General features: G+C 45.1%; 1 protein-coding gene and 1 pseudogene across 3 annotated transcripts in view; one reads left to right on the top strand and one right to left on the bottom strand.

Moving 5' to 3' along the window:
* LOC308687548 (uncharacterized protein) overlaps positions 1 to 1,091 on the top strand; it is a 101,726-nt gene extending 100,635 nt beyond the window's left edge. For both annotated transcript variants that reach the window (XM_081360144.1, XM_081360145.1), the window contains one exon: positions 86 to 1,091. In XM_081360144.1, the coding sequence (XP_081216270.1) occupies positions 86 to 196 (111 nt within the window). In that variant the 3' untranslated portion in view covers positions 197 to 1,091. The remainder of the gene's footprint in view (positions 1 to 85) is intronic.
* A 676-nt stretch (positions 1,092 to 1,767) lies between these two features.
* On the bottom strand, positions 1,768 to 3,386 carry LOC308687984 (E3 ubiquitin-protein ligase TRIM35-like; annotated as a pseudogene). The gene is made up of 5 exons: positions 3,279 to 3,386; positions 3,175 to 3,197; positions 2,973 to 3,091; positions 2,297 to 2,890; positions 1,768 to 1,779 (listed from the first exon to the last, which is right to left on the bottom strand). The product of its transcript is annotated as an E3 ubiquitin-protein ligase TRIM35-like (transcript).
* Positions 3,387 to 17,571: the final 14,185 nt, after the last annotated feature.

Genomic DNA, 17,571 nt, shown 5'->3' with positions numbered 1-17,571 from the left:
CCAGGTTTTTTTGTGTTTTTTTTTGCTCGCCTAAAATGAATACAGGGGTTTGTTTGTCACATTCAAATAAGATCTTTTTTTATAGGTCACCTCAAGCATGGAGAAAGACACAAGATTGTCAGCCTATGGTAAACTAATGCCATGTATTGACAGGACGTCCCTTCCAAAGAAACTCTACCTGTTCCCTGGACTCTGATTATGTGCAGTTTAAAATGTTTAAGGCAAGACACCACAGGCTAATAGTAAAGATTGGTCTTTTATGCAAAAACACATTCTAAATATATACAGGCAGTCTATTGCATGCAATTATATACATTTATTTTACTTCAATCTCATTTACTTTGCTATTGTAATATTATTATATTAACCATTTAACTGCTAAGGAGTTTTCTCCTTTCAAAATCTAAAATATTGCAAGAATTAGATGCTTTGTTTCCAGACAAGACTTAGAGAAACTTGTTCATGCTTTCATCACCAGCAGGGTGGATTATTGTAATGGACTCCTCACTGGCCTTCCCAAAAAGACCATAAGACAGTTGCAGCTCATACAGAACGCTGCCGCCAGGATTCTGAGCAGAACCAGAAAATATGAACATATCACACCAGTCCTCAGGTCTTTACACTGGCTCCCAGTTAGATTTAGGATTGATTTTAAAGTATTATTACTGGTATATAAATCATTGAATGGCCTAGGACCTCAATACATTGCAGATATGCTCACTGAATATAAACCCAACAGAACACTCAGATCACTAGGATCATATCAGCTAGAAATACCAAGGGTTCACTCTAAGCATGGCGAGTCTGCTTTTAGCTATTATGCTGGAACCAGCTTCCAGAGGAGATCAGATGTGCTCCTACAATAGTCACATTCAAATCCAGACTCAAAACACATCTGTTTAGCTGTGCATTTACTGAATGAGCACTGTGCAAATCGTCCGACTGTTTGTATTGTATTTTATTTAATTTTTATTTTCTTAACTGTTTTAATTATTCTTATTTCTTTTATTATTTTAATTTCTTCTATGTAAAGCACTTTGAATTGCCATTGTGTATGAAATGTGCTATATAAATAAACTTGCCTTGCCTTCAAAATAGTGTCAATGTGCACTACTTCTTCCATCAGATAGTTTGTTATAAGAATATTTGCTAATCTTTTTTTATATAACTTTGATAAAAGTGGAAATTAATCAATAAAGCTTTTCTAATTTGTTACCATGCCTTTGTCTCTTGCCTCCTGCATCTGCCCAGCCAATATGTCCATGTGGTCCCCATGTGGGTTTTTGATGGGCTGTCACTTGGGACCAGATTGGACAACCCAAATGGTGCCCATAGAAATGTATCCATTGGCTCCACATGGGCCTCATGTATGTTATCCCATTGGGGCACATGATGGGTCCATGAGCTCTAAGAGGGACCCATTTAGATGTTCATTATGTGGGCTTACTTGGGTTGCCAATGGGTGCTAATAATGGTTCTGAAGTGGACTACACACAAAACCTTATGGGGCCCACATGGGTGATCACACTGGACCCATAAATGGCCCCATTACAGTTTTATTGTGGGAAAACAGTGGGTGAACACTGGGCCCCAATTATTCATTTCTTTAAGGATTCCAGTGGGTCAAATACAAAATTGTTAAAAGCTGACTGCCTGACATTTAAGTTTATAAACTAACATTTATAATGTGATGTAAATATGTATTGAAAAAAACAAAAAAAAAAACAATAACCTAGTATCATAGTTAAAAAATACCAATCTAAACATCTAATCCAGCAACTAATGGTCAAAAAACAGAGAAAAGTGGAAAGGCATGGAAGGTTACGCCAGCAAAACAGAATCATAGAATATGAACAACCCTCAACTGGATATTTACACACATTAACCATGATAATAAGTGCTGCTGAAACCAACGAGTCAGTTAAGAACACAGGGTGTCACTTTAGATCACAATGATACACAAGCATTCAACATTATGACTGTTATATCTGCTTTGCTGCTGCGGACCAACAGGAAAAGCTTTGGGATATTGTGATGAGGATAAAGAATTGGTCAGTTTCCGTGATTGTTCTGAAATCAATCTAATACAAAAAAAAAATAAATTAAAACTGATGTGGGGGAAAAGGTCCTTCAAATAAATAAGAGATGGTTCAGCAGGGCCAGTCAAGTCTCAGCTGAAGTGATCAGTATAACAGATCATTACAGTAAATGAACAGTTATTTCCTTTTCATCTGCCTTGTTTGTCAATCTTCCATAACATAACCATCAATATAGCCATAACAAAATAAAAACAGACGTCGATTAAGACTCGATGTCTCTCCATGAACGACAGTTTCTGTTCAACAGTCAGAATAACGTTAGCTGGGACGACATGCAGTGGGACGGAGCGCTTTTCCGGCATCACAAAGGGAAAGAGATCCTCCTCCAACGGCACTCTGATAAATTGTGCAATAAGAGAATCACTGCTGGCATCAGAAAAGCTAACCTTCCTCCAGCGTTTCTTCTTCCATGAGTCCTCATCATAACACTCAAGCTTTACTCTCACTACCTCTGGATTTACACTGATATTTAATCTTGACATTCCAGTGGCCAGCAATCTGTACAAGTCTCCATCACGTCTGAGACCCCAGAAGCCGTTTTCAGGGGTCAAAGGTTGCATTATGGGCTTTCCCTCCAATCCAAAACACACTCCATTGGTGACTGTTTCCCACTTCAATTTCCCATGTGTGAACACCATCACCATATCCCACACTTCCCAACACCATCCGGTTCCTGTGCAGATGAAGAGGGTTTGATTCGTTCTGCCGACGGAAACATGAGGTCACAGAGGTCAGATCATCTGACACAGAGACGTCTGGTGGAGCTGTGTTTGGATTCAGGATCACGGGGTCTGGAGAGATTAGAAGAATAAAACATCTGTTAGTCGACTTATAAGCACTTCTTACAGTATCCGACAAATTACTAGTACTCACAGTAAGGACAGATGTTCTTCATCTTTTCCCACACTTGGTACTTCAAGTTGCCCAGATGTTTAGGAAGATCAATAAGAGTTTCTGAATTCAGTTCTGCATCTGGAAGCGTGTATTTAGTCCTAAACACACACACAAACCTCAGAGAAACAAATATTTACACAGATATACTCATGAATATTTTCTTTTAGAAAACAATAAATACCTGTTCATTAGGCTGTTGTAATTCTGTGAAAATGCACAGCTAGATTAGAGACTGTAATAAAATAACAAAAAGTTTGAGTATGTAAAGTGTATTCCCTCCCCCACCTGAAGGAAAGTGATGTCGTCATCCTTCATTCCCTCCTCCACCTCTCGGAGTCTGTCTGAGAGTGAATGTATTCTGCCCTTCCTTCTCGTCTCCATCTTTCCTCTCTTTTGCTTCTCTTCTTCATTTAGAGCTGCTATCCTGCTCTCCTCCTCCTTTTTGAGGAACCGGTGGATTTTTGTTTAATTATTTATTTCAACAGGGACAATGTGCAAAAAACATTAATTAAAGATGCTTTGCACCAGATTTAGCTTAAGCTAGTTTCCATCTGCAGTACCCGAGCAGGTGAATTAAAATACCATATACAATATAAAATGTAATTAGACACTCAAATACAACTATTAATTCATTCATTCAACCATTCCCCATTACAACCATCAGTCCCAAGTAAATCATACCAAAATTACTACAATAAAACATCACTAAAAATTATATTTACATACAGTTATCTATGCTGACACGACTTTCCTTGTATTGCGAGAAAAATCCTTCAGGTCTAAGGAAAGTTTCAGACTCTGTGGGAGTTTGTTCCATTCTTTGATGCCTTTAAATAAGAAGGCTGTCTGTGCAAAGGCCGAGCCACGTTTAGGCAATCTGCAGTCATTGCGACTCGTGGACCTGGAGCTCCTAGTCATCTGTTCAGAACAGAGCTGGACAAATGTTTTCAGGGGAGGAGGCACGATATTATTCAAAATTTTAAAAAACTAATCGCACATTGGTATACACAATTATATTATCAAAGTTTAACATGCTGTATTTTCCAAGAATCAGACAGTGATGATATCTCAGTGGCTTTTTGTCTAATACTTTAACAGCTTGATTATATAAAGATTTTAAAGGTTTTATTGCGGTTTCACTCGTCTGTGACCAACAAGAAATACAGTAATTAATATGAAGAATTATCAATGTCAATGTCAATGTCAATGTATTCCTAATATGTCTAAAAACAGACAAACTGTATTTTAGCGTGCTGCAAATTTTCTTAACATGTTTTTTAAAAGTAAAGGTTGAATTCAAAACGAGGCATAGATATTTAAATTCCTTCACTACTTTTATTTGACTCTGGTTGGCATAAATGCATGGAAAGTCGTTGAGTTTTGGTAAAATACATTGCTACTGTTTTATTTACATTCAGTGTGAGCGAGGCAGAGGAAAGCCAATTTAAGATATTTCCCATAACATTGGTTAGTTTATTAGCTACAATGGTCGCATCGCTTCCATGCACGTAAACTACATTATCGTCCGTGTGTAACAATCGGCCTTATCGGTAGAGTTACATGAGCTAAAAATGGGGTCAGATTAAACTTAAAGTTTTTAAAGTGTTATAAAAGATGAGACGACAACGGAAATAAAGTGAATAAATGAAGTGTATTTGAAATTTCCACAAGGAACTTAAAACAACACAATACAACATAGAAGCCTTAAGCTGTTAAAAGCATAGTCCATTGGTTCCATCCCCTAAAACAGTCCTTAAGAGTCCTGGTGCTGTAAGTCCCAATGTGTAAGTGTCCACCGGTGTATATACAATCCAACTGTAGTGATAATCCAATGAAAGTGATGTGGTTTGCTGGAATGGTAAGTCCTTAAAAGCAACTCCTCGATCCAGCTTTGGTCCTCTTGACAGAGACCTCGTTTGTTTGCCATGCTGCTTCATTTATGCTGGCTATTTCCTGTTTCCTGTCATGTGATTGCTCACATGACAGGCAGATCCATAATCATTTAAAGACATACACACATAAAACAGATAAGAGGAATAAAATGGACTAAAATGACTAAGACAACATGTAAACCTATTAAAACTCTAATATACATAAAATCATTAGAATATACAGAGTGGTTAAAACGCACGTGTACATCTGCATGTCCACCTCACCGCACACCGAAGGAAGATCATTTATGTAAAGCGCGAACAGCAATGGCCCAAGAACAGAGCCTTGTGGGACACCCATGTCATTAGCCTTAGATGTTGATAACTTACTTTTGACTTGACTTTTGAACATTTTTTTATTTCAAATTCGTTTGCCAATTTAAAATTTAGCATGTTTTGTTCATGTGAAATACAATCAGACTTCGTACATAAATCAATACAATCAGATGCTCGTACATAATTATTTGAGTCTCTGGCTTGAATTCCCAGTTCTTCGACTGATTCTATGAAGTAATTATTAAAATGATTCGCCCTAATTGAGCATCAGTTTCCAGATTTCCATTAATATTAATTTCTAATTTATGACCTTTACAACTTTTCCGACCAGTTACTTTATCAATGGTTTGCCAAAGTCTTTTAGCGTTTCCTTTTGCTTGTTCAATTAAATTCATAAAAAATTTGCTTTAGTTCTTCGTAACAATGTGGTGATTTTGTTTCTGAGCTCCTTGTACAAAAGCGAGTCAGTCAAAAGGCCTGTTTTCAAGGAATTTTTAAGTGCTGCATCTCTTAGTTTCATTAAATTCCACACCGTCTCATTCATCCAGAGAAGAGGTGTTTTACTTTTGATCTTCCGAGATGATTCTTTGGAATATTTCGATAGGAGATCACTAAAGGTTATCATAAAGTCATTACTTGCTGATTGGCAATTTTTGCCACAAGTTATCTGCTTCCAATGAATTTGTTCTATTTCATTATAAAACAATTCCAAGTCTCTTTTTGAGATATATGAAGTCCCTGAATTGATATCAATTCTATTAGAAGTTTTAAATCTTTTTTGATAACCTCCTGACTATTAAAGTAAGGTTGTGGTCAGATAGACCAGTTATCAGGTTATAGGATTTTGCAATTCGTTCTTCTCTATTTGTGAATATAAGATCAATCAATGTTTGGGATGATTTTGTTATACGAGTTGCATTCTTTATCATTTGCGCCATGTGAAACGTTTCGGTTACTCACGTAACCTCTGTTCTCTCTAGAAGAGGGAACGAGTATTGCGTAGTTGCTTACGCTACGGGAAAGCCTTTCTTTCTCGAGATACTGAAGCCAAAAATTATCCTTAATTTTTATAATCTTGTCAACGCAGTGCGGCAGCCTGCAGACCTAGGGCAAGCTTACTAGCGTGCCCATTGGCTGCCCTGCGGCAACTGCAGCAGCCTACCGCTGAGCCCTTGGCGTGACGTCACGACCAATGAGCGCGCTTGGCGCGCTTAATGCGTCACAGCCCGCGAAAAGGGGTGTGGCTTAGCGTATATAAACAGGGCTCGGAGGCTGCTTCTCTGGTTTCTGTCGCATGAAGCGAAATGAGCTCGTGGTGCGAGCACGGCGGGCTACGCAATACTCGTTCCCTCTTCTAGAGAGAACAGAGGTTACGTGAGTAACCGAAACGTTCTCTTACGAGAGGTTCTCTCGTATTGCGTAGTTGCTTACGCTACGGGAACGCCCTTGTCAACGCCGTGCGCGCCCAGCATCCACTGAATGAGTCCCAGGGAGAGCCCGGGGAACGTGATAGCAGAGAGCCGGGCGGCCCGAAGAGGGCTAGCGCCGTACATAAGCACACACTAGGGGGTAAGGAGCGGCACGGCCGGTCCGAACTGACAATTCCCTGCATAGTGCAACTCAACCAGTAGAGCTAAATCACACAACGTAGCCCGCGCACAGATAGTGGGCTGGCATACGCGAGACTTAGACTGATAACACTTTCGCCTGCAAGGCGGGAACATCCAGGTTGTAAAACCTAACAAATGTGGAGGGGGAGGCCCAGCCTGCCGCTGCACAAATGTCATGAATGGGAATCCCGCTGGACCACGCCCACGACGAGGCCATGCCTCTGGTGGAGTGAGCTTGAATGCCCAATGGGCACTGCAGGTCTTTAGACGCATAAGCAGCAGCAATAGCGTCCACTATCCATCTGGACAGGCTGTGTTTCGAGGCGGCGAGACCCTTGGTGCGCCCGCCAAACGAAACAAAGAGCTGTTCCACCACTCGTTTGACTGAAGACAGAGAAACGGTTTTGAGCGTGAGGTATTTCATATCCACAGTTTCCAAGGGTTCGAAGGGATGCGCTTTCAGGGCCTCCAAGACCAGTGAAAGATCCCACATAGGAACCGAGGGGGGTCGCGGGGGGTTCATCCTCCTGGCTCCTCTAAGGAAGCGGATGACGAACTCGTTCCTTCCTAATGCGCGGCCCAGCTCTGAACAGAGAGCGCTGAAATGGCCGTGACATAGACTTTGAGCGTGGAGGGGGACCTGCCCGCGTCCAGTAACTCTTGAAGGAACACAGTACTCGCGATACCCCACATGTCTGTGGATCGAGCCCCTTAGCAGTGCACCATCTGTTAAACACTGACCATTTCGACATGTAGAGCCGCCTCATAGAGGGGGCTCTAGATTGTATGATCGTGTTCATGACCCCGTCTGGCAGATCAGCGTGTAATCGTTGAGGCTCCACGCATGCAGAGACAGCGCTCTGGATGGGGATGCCATATCGAGCCGCGGGCTTGAGAGAAAAGGTCTCTCTTCACCGGTATCGGCCAGGGGGCTGAGTCTGCCAGCTGTATTAGATCCGGGAACCAAGCTTGGTTCTCCCAGTATGGGGCTAAGAGGAGCACTGTGTGGCGCGCTTCCCTGATTCTCTTGATGACCTGAGGCAGCAGAGAGACCGGGGGAAAAGCATACAGCGGGCCGCTGGGCCGGGTCTGGGCCAGCGTGTCCTCGTTCTTCGAGAAGAACTCTGGGCAATGAGCGTTGTCTTTTGACGCAAAAAGGTCGACTTTCGCTTTGCCGAAACGGCGCCACAGTGACTGGACTGTTTGGGGGTGTTGAGACCACTCCCCAGGGGGAACGCTGTCCCTGGACAGTCTGTCGGGGCCCTCGTTCAGGTGGCCAGGCACATGCGCGGCTCTCTCAGCGAGCGCAGAGAGTGCTGAGCCCACACGAGGAGGCGTTCCGCCAGGGTGCAGAGTGTCTGATCTGACACCGCCCTGGCGATTCACATAGGCCACTACCAATGTATTGTCCGTGCGGACTAGAACATGGTGACCGTGGAGGAATGGGAGGAAGTGTTTGAGAGCTTTCTCGACCGCGAGCATCTCTAGACAGTTTATGTGTAGGAAATTCTCCTGGTCTGACCAGCGGCCATAGACCGGTCTGCCTTCGAAGAGCGCTCCCCAATCTAGGTTGGAAGCGTCTGTCGAGACAACTTTCCGGTGTGAAATCACTCCCATAGTCACTCCTGTGTGATTCCATTCGGCTGCCAGCCAGGGCTGCAGGGCTGAAAAGCAGCTCTGATTCACTCTGACTCGCAAGCCGCCGGCCGCCCAGGCTCGGTGGGGCACGCGCGCTTTCAGCCAGCGTTGAAGCGGGCGCATGCGCAGTAAGCCCAGCTGGAGCACTGCTGCAGCTGAGGCCATATGCCCCAGGATACGCTGGAATGTCCTCAGCGGAACCCGGCTGCCTATTTGGAGGGATGCGGCGAGGAGGCGGATGCGGCGCGCGCGCTGCTCCGACAGTCTGGCCGTCATAGCCACCGAGTCCAGTTCTATTCCAAGAAGGAAATTGACTGACGGGGCGATAGCGAGCTCTTGGTCCAGTGACCGAGAGACCCAGCTCCTCCAGATGGCTGAGAAGCGCTGTTCCGTGAGACACAAGTTCCGTCTCTGACAGCGCTAGAATAAGCCAATCGTCCAGATAATTCAGTATTCGCATTCCCTGTTTTCTCAGGGGAGCGAGAGCCGTGTCCATGCATTTCGTAATGTACGGGGTGCCAAAGACAGGCCGAAGGGCAGGATTGTGTACTGATATACTCGACCGTTGAAGGCGAATCTCAAGAATGGCCTGTGACGGGGAGTTATCTGGATCTGAAAATATGCGTCTTTTAGATCGAGAGAGATAAACCAGTCTCCTGGGCAAATCTGCGCGAGGATTTTCTGGTTGTGATCATTTTGAACGGCCGTCTCATGAGGGCTTTGTTCAGATGTCTCAGATCTAAAATAGGTCTTAACGCTCCGTCCTTCTTGGGTACGAGGAAGTAGCGGCTGTAAAGGCTCGACTCGCTTAGAGAAGGATGAACCTGTTCTATAGCCCTTTTGCGCAGTAGCTTCGCTATTTCGGCTTGAAGCAGGTGCGCAGCTTCTGAACTCACTTTCGTCTCCGTCTGTGCTAGAAAGCGCGGAGGGCGACGAGCGAATTGAAGCGAATAGCCGTGTTTTATAGTACTCAGCACCCATTCTGACGCGCCCTGAATAGCTTCCCATGCTTCCGCATGCATAGCTAGGGGTCGAATGGTCTCTGGGTTCAGATCGCCGCGCTGCGCGGGATTGGGGAACCTGTATCAGAGAGGATGGAGCGGCGTGCGCGCCGCTGGTGCTCGAACACGGGGGCTGGTAAACAGTATTGGCCGGCTGTACAGCGTTCGGTAGCTCGGTCCCAGAGGATGGAGCGCGATTTGCTGACAAACACCCCTGGCGCGAAAGCGGCGTGGGGATTGTAATGTCTAAAAGTGAGTGCGCGTGCACCTGAGCGGGCGCAGAGTTTACACTTATGACACGGCCAGAGTTTGGGAGCTTAGAGGGTGTGCGACCCGAGGTAACTGAATGGCAGAGCGAGCAGCGGGTAGGTGTGAGCACAAAGTTGTGGGCACATTTACTACACTTAGTACTCGAGCGGCTTGTGTCCGCTTTATGAGAGAGCGCTCTATGCGCGTTACCATGGGGACCATGTTTGTGTGAAGCAGTGAGCACATGGGAGTGGGCACATTTTCTACACTTATAACACCCTCGGCTTGAGCCGCTGTTGCCCGGGGTAACCGAGTGGCAGAGCGAGTTACAGGTAGATGTGAGCACAGAGTTGTGGGCACATTTACTACACTTATTACTCGAGCGGCGTGTGACCGCTTTATGAGAGAGCGCTCTGAACGCGTTACCATGGGGACCGTGTTTGTGTGTAGCAGTGAGCACATGGGAGTGGGCACATTTTCTACACTTGTAACACCATCGGCGTTATAGAGCAAATGCTTTGATGGCTCATATGTTTAGACGCTCATAAATACTCAAGCACCATCCTGTGAGATGCAGGTTTGCTTTCTGTATGTAAGAAAGCTGGCCGCGAGCTCGGAGAAGACAGCAGAAAAAATATTTTCTGCCGCCAGAGCCGGATTTGAACACGGTTCTCCAGTAAAATTCTGCCACTGAGCCACAGGGGCACACATGAGCTTCCAGTTGGTGCGAGCATATGACCGAGCGTCGTGTTTCGGCGTTTGTTTGCAGGCGCGCGTGTATTAAAACAGGCCCGTTTACTGCAGCATTAGTATTTCCAGCCGCCTAACTTAGAGGGGACTGAGAAATATGTATCCCTTGAGATGCGGGTTTGCTTTCTGTATGTAAGAAAGCTGGCCGCGAGCTCGGAGAAGCAAGCAGAAAAAAGTTTTTTTTTTTTTTTTTTTTCTGCTGCCAGAGCCGGATTCGAACACGGATCTCTGGTGCGGAAGCCTAATGTTCTGCCACTGAGCCACAGGGGCACACATGAGCTTCCGGTCAGTGCAAGCATATGACCGAGCGTCGTGTTTCGTTTCGGCGTTTGTTTGCAGGCGCGCGTGTATTAAAACAGGCCCGTTTACTGCAGTATTAGTATTTCCAGCCGCCTGAACTTAGAGGGGACTGAGAAATCTGTATCCCGTGAGATGCGGGTTTGCTTTCTGTATGTAAGAAAGCTGGCCGCGAGCTCGAGAGAAGCAAGCAGAAAAAAGTTTTTCTGCTGCCAGAGCCGGATTCGAACACGGGTCTCCGGTGCGGAAGTCTAATGTTCTGCCACTGAGCCACAGGGGCACACAAGAGCTTCCAGTCAGTGCGAGCATATGACCGAGCGTTTGTTTGCAGGCGCGCGTGTATTACAACAGGCTCGTTTACTGCAATAATAGTATTTCCAGCCGCCTGAACTTAGAGGGGACTGAGAAATATGCGAGGATTGGAGGGAGTCCGGCCTAAGCGGGACGTAAACACTCTCTCTTCCTCCTTTCGCCGGTGCTCGTGACGTCCGCTCTGATATCCCTTGAGAACGGCGCAGTTGCGCGGCTCGAACAAAGGGAGAGAGAGCGGGAAGATGTCATTATGTGCTGTGACATCGTTTGTTTGCAGGCGTGCGTGTATAACAGGCTCGTTTACTGCAATATAGATATTTCTAGTCGCCTGAGCTAGGAGGGGACTGAGAAATGTGTGAGAAACGGAGGTGGCCGGAGAGTGACGCGCGCGACCGAGACGCGGGGTAGCTTTCTTATAACGTAAAGGAAGCCAGCCCGTGACCGTCTACTTCTGACATCCCTTGTGAGCGGCGCCTTGCGCGGCTCGAACAGAGGGGGAGAGGGCGTGCGTCATCCGGGGGGGGTAGCTTCCTTGTAACGTAAAGGAAGCTATAGCCCGTGACCGTCCGTTCTGACATCCCTTGTGAGCGGCGCCGTTTGCGCGGCTTGACAGAGGGGAGTAACCAGCTGGTCTGCTTCATCCCCTGAGGCGACGGCAGTGCGGGCAGAGGCCGGCCGCTGCGCGTCGGTGAAGGGCGGGGGAGAAGGAGAGAGCGAGGCTCGCGGGAGGGGCTCCGGCGAGCGCTCAGCTATAACCACCGGCTCGGAAGGCCTTTGAGAGCGGCGTTTTTTCTTACGCGGCCCGGAAGAGGCAGCCGGAGAAGGTGGAGGATCGTGAAACATGGCGAGTCGAGCCCGCAGGGTCGACATCGGCAAGTCCTCACACTGTTCGCAGCCGCCCGTGAAGGGCGCGGGCTGCGTGGTCGAAACCCAGGCAGAGAGCGCAGATCACGTGGCGGTCTCCGTCGCTGAGCGCGGCTCTGCACGAGCCACAGGATGAGCGAGGCATTTGCAACAACGCCTCGCGCTCTTTTAGATGCAAAGTGTGTCGCGGGGCGAACACACAAACACATACAACACAGAGCAGTAAAAGGATATATTCGCCGGATAGCGAAGCAGGCAGGGAAAGCTGAAGGCGGCGAAGGCGGCCGGCGTCCTCAGGCTGAGATCCTCGGCGTGCTGGTCGCTTGATTCGACGGCGGCTTCCTCAGAGAGCAGCGATGCGTAGAGCTTCGCTGAAAGACAGAAATCAGAGAAGCAGCCTCCGAGCCCTGTTTATATACGCTAAGCCACACCCCTTTTCGCGGGCTGTGACGCATTAAGCGCGCCAAGCGCGCTCATTGGTCGTGACGTCACGCCAAGGGCTCAGCGGTAGGCTGCTGCAGTTGCCGCAGGGCAGCCAATGGGCACGCTAGTAAGCTTGCCCTAGGTCTGCAGGCTGCCGCACTGCGTTGACAAGATTATAAAAATTAAGGATAATTTTTGGCTTCAGTATCTCGAGAAAGAAAGGCTTTCCCGTAGCGTAAGCAACTACGCAATACGAGAGAACCTCTCGTAAGAGAACTTAATTGTTATTTGTTTTAATTTTTTTCTGCAGCTTTTATCTAGCCTATTGATATTAAAATCTCCTAGCAAAATAATTTCCTTATTGTTACATTTTTTAAGTATCTCAGTGAGATGGGGAAAGAAAATGTCCTTTTCTGTTGGAGGTCTATACAACACAGTAACCACAAATTAAATTTCCGGTGAGAGTCTGATGGTTAAACCCACACATTCTAAAGAATCACTGAGGTTTTCAATTAATTTACAGTCAAACCTCTCTTTCACATATATCATTACTCCACCACCTTTTCCTTGTTTTCGGTCACATCTAAAAACGTTATACCCTTGTACATAAAAGACACTCTGTGGAGTTGATGGTTTTAACCAAGTCTCTGACAGACACAGAAAATCCAAATTGGAGTCTGTCAGCAAATGCTCAGCAAATGCTCCAGTTGCTCAGTCTTTGACACGACACTCCTAATATTCAAATGTCCACCAAGAATACCCTTTGGTTTAACTTTTGGGGTCCCAGAGTATTTTTGCATGATTTACGGTCTGAAACAACCTAAACGTTGTCTGCTTTAAGGCCGCACGGTCTGAACATGTGTCTGTATCCATTAAGTCCGAATAAACACGGGGTATTAAAGGGTTAACCAAAGCGTTTTTGTCTTTCGCTTTCACAGTTTGTTGAGGCGTATCTGTGTTTGTAGATGTAAGAGCACCTCCTCTCACCTCAATGGAAGTTGTTGAATCATGTGAAGGCAGCACGACACCATTTCCAATAGTCAAACCGGCAGTTGGAATTCCAGAGAGCTGGTTTAAGGTTGCTGGTAATCACCCTCGCCGCCACTGTAGACTCGTCCTCAAACCGCCCAGGATTGGACAGGGAAAGCTCGGACAACAGGGGCACCAAACCAGGAGACAGCGCACCACCAACCGCCGGCCCAAGGTGAGAGCAGACCGTTGACAATAATAATATAAAAAAAGAAAATCACTTCAGCTTTTGAAATGGTTGTTTTAATGAACTTTGAGCAACTAAACAGGTCATTTTCTTTAAGTTTTCAGATTTCTGTCCAACTCAAATCACACACAAATGCTGTCGAAGCATTGGTTAAATATTCTGTTCTCTTTCAATAGAAAAAAAATTGTCAGCTGCATTACAGACAAACTTAAACTGCAAACAATTATTATAAGAATACTTTTTTTTTAAAAAATTGACAATTTACAGATTTAGCAGAGCTGACAGAGACATTCTCATTCACCTTTTAATTTAAATTTGCAGTATAAAAAATGAACTGACATGATATTCTTCATAACATCTTTTGTAAGTCCTCATGAATATGGAACAGAATACAGGCAAGTGATAAGACTGTAATACCTAATAGTGTTACAACAATAAAAAACAGCCCTGACTCCTAAGCTCGATCAAGCTTTATTCTAATTAAATGTATTCTATATTATAAGTGTAATTTGTCTTTTTCTCTTTGTCCTGCTGAAGTGAATCTGTGAAGGAATATGGCGTCTGTTGAAGATCTGCTTGTGAACGCACTGGAGGATCTAGTAAAAGATGAACTAAAGAAGTTGAGTGGCACTTGAAGAGTCATGAAGGCATTCCCAGGTCTGTAATGGAGAAAGCAGATATCTTAGACACAGTGGACAAGATGGTGGCATGTTTTGGACAAGAAGGAGCTGTGAAGAACACAGTGGAGATCCTGAGGAAGATGAGACAGAATAATCTGGCTAAACAGCTAGAGAGCAAATGTAACCCTCATCTCAGAGTTTTGTGATCTAATAAAAAAATAGAAATTGTCCAAGTTCGTTCAAGGAGCTTTGGGATTTTTTCTTTTTAGTCAAATACACAGAACTAACTGAATGACTAAAATATCATGAAAAGGGAAAAAACAAAATAAAGTAATGCCACACACAGAATTTAAGTTAACCAGAAATGTATTTGTGAGGCAATTTAAATGCTCTCTGTTCTGGCACTTCAAAACACCAAAGTGCTAAACATCAGATGACCCTCAATCTCAGAGAATTAATTGAGCGTGATAACAGAATAGAAAGAATAGAATAGAATGAGGCATTTATATAGCGCTTTCATATGTACTACTGTACACCCAAAGCGCTTTACAATCATATCAGGGGTCTCTCCTCAACCACCACCAGTGTGCAGCATCCACTTGGATGATGCGACGGCAGCCACAGAACAACGGCGCCAGTGCGCTCACCACACACCAGCTATAGGTGGAGAGAGGAGAGAGAGTGATAGAGCCAATTCAATGTAAGGGGATTATTAGGAGGCCATGATTGGTAAGGGCCAATGTGTGGAATGTGGCCAGGACACCGGGGTTACACCCCTACTCTTTACGAGAAATGCCATGGGATTTTTAATGACCACAGAGAGTCAGGACCTCGGTTTTACGTCTCATCCGAAGGACGGTGCTCTTGACAGTATAGTGTCCCCGTCACTACACTAGGGCGTTATGACCCACACAGACCACAGGGTGAGCACCCCCTGCTGGCCTCACTAACACCTCTTCCAGCAGCAACCTGGTTTTTCTCAGGAGGTCTCCCATCCAGGTACTAACCAGGCTCAGCCCTGCTTAGCTTCAGTGGGCAACCAGTCTTGGGCTACAGGGTGATATGGCTGCTGGCTCAACAGTACAACAGTACAATTGTCAAAACTTTTCCTTTAAAGTCCAAATCCGGAAAGATCAGTTCCCTTTTCTTGGGAACAAAATGTGGGAAAAAAATATATATTTCAGTCCCATGCAATGTGTGTAACAAAAATATGTCTCAGTCCTACCACTTTCCCAAGTAATCAGTAACTTTAAGGACAAGGGAGAGAAGAGCTGAAAGCTTGTGATGAGATGACGAGCATTGGTTCCAGACGATTCCTCTCAAATGATTCAGGTCCCAAATGTATCACCAACAACCAGTCCAAGGAAAAAAACCAGTCTGCACAAATATACATTTCAAATTGATTACATCAATAACATTAGAACACTTAACCCATTCCTTGTAAGAGAAATCACATGTACACTTTAAAATAAATCAAATTACATAGTTACATTTTATGTGTTAACAATTTCACTCAGCATGTGGAAAAAAACACAATAAACATGGGCATCGTACACCTCGTGCTCTCCGTGATTAGCAAAACTAGCATCATGGTGGCTGTGCTTAGCTGCCCTCTTAATGGCTTCAAAACACTCTACATGAACAATTTAAACACATTTTTCTCTTTGGCAAATACATTCTGACTGGTTTTGCTCAATTAATAACAATATTTAGTTACAAGCAGAATACACTCACCAGAATGTCTCAGAACAGTCACAGAAAGAAATATGTATTCTTCGTTTTCTCTTCCAGTGTTTCAATTCAACCTCCCAGCTGATATATAAAACAATAAATCAGGTATTCAAGTCACACTATAAATGCTCATTTTTGTCAGCAAGTCAGAATTACTCACACTCTATGCGTTTTCTCCGTGCTTTTCTCCATACACATTCACTCTGCGCGCTTTCACTGTGCACTCGCTTCCTGCATGAACTACCCTATCTCTTAAAGGGGCAGTACCCAGGTTTAAAGAAACGTAACTAAGAATTAAAACAGGATATAAATGTCAAGGGTTACATTCTCCCCTTCTAAATCGCATGAGTCCCTGCGTGCGTATTAACAGGAAGACTGGCAGAGAGAATGTCTCCCAAGGAATCAAAAAATGTCATTAGAGCAAGAATTATGGGCTTTCCTAATTCCTCATACTCTAGTGTCTTTGGTGGACGTCTCTCCCGACCTGAACGTCTGAGGGGTATGGATTCAGCGTCAATTGAATTGTGGGGCAATTCTTGGGATTCTAACCCTGCATCTGGTAAAATCTCCTCTGGGATTTCAATGACAATATGACCAGGGGAATGTTCGATCTCAATAGCCTCTGAAACCAGAGGGACTGGTGTGCCCCCAGTAACCACCTCAGAGTCTTCTTGTGTGGGTTCAATCACAGGCTGGACAGACTCTGATCTGGGAATAGTTGAAAGATGTGGAGAGAACTCAGCTGCGTGAGGGTTCAATGGGTCTGACGTCTTCCCAGAAATATCATGAGAGATTAGTGGCCCACCATCTACTTGTATAATGTAGGGACTCCTTGTGACTATTTCGGGAATGGGTATTTGAAGGCAACTTCCTTCCTCATCACTGGACAGTTCCTCATAACCATCACCCTCCTGCATCTCCGTGTTTACTCTTGTTCTCATCCGTTTCCTGTTAGCAGTGTGATTTGTTCCAGGCACTGGCTCTTCTGAGCTCACAGGCAAAAACCCGCAAGGCAACAAGAGATCCCTGTGAAGGGTACGATGTGGACCATCACTCTTTTCTGGCTTAACTATGTATACGGGCCCATCTGAAATTCTCTTGACCACAGTGTGGACAGTCTTTTCCCATCGGTCTGCAAGTTTGTGCTTCCCCCTCAAACTCAAATTTCTCACAAGGACCCGGTCACCAGGCATTAGTTCAGCTGCTCTCACCTTTAAATCAAATCTTGCTTTGTTCTTTGCATTCATTTTGCGAGAATTTTCAACAGCCAATTCGTAGCTCTCTTGGAGATGCTCTCGTAGCTTCTTTACATACTCAGAGTGGGTTTTGTGTGTTCCACTTGAAGAACTCATGCCAAAAACAAGGTCAATTGGTAGCTTTGCCTGCCGCCCAAACATTAATTCATAAGGTGAATAGCCTGTGGTGTCATTCCGGGTACAGTTGTACGCATGTACAAGGGGCTTTACGAAGTCTCTCCAGTGAGATTTACCTTTCTCATCCAGGGTTCCAAGCATACTGAGAAGAGTTCTATTGAACCTCTCCACAGGGTTCCCGCGTGGGTGATAAGGCGTAGTCCTAACCTTGTCAGCTCCAATAAGGGCACACAACTCTCGGATGGTGTGGGATTCAAAATCCTTTCCTTGGTCACTAAGGAGGCGAC

The sequence above is a fragment of the Scardinius erythrophthalmus genome (genome assembly GCF_964197995.2).
Source record: "Scardinius erythrophthalmus genome assembly, chromosome: 3".
In the NCBI taxonomy this organism is placed as follows: domain Eukaryota; kingdom Metazoa; phylum Chordata; class Actinopteri; order Cypriniformes; family Leuciscidae; genus Scardinius; species Scardinius erythrophthalmus.
Note: the sequence above shows the minus strand (reverse complement) of the source record. Positions and strands in the feature narration are given on the sequence as shown.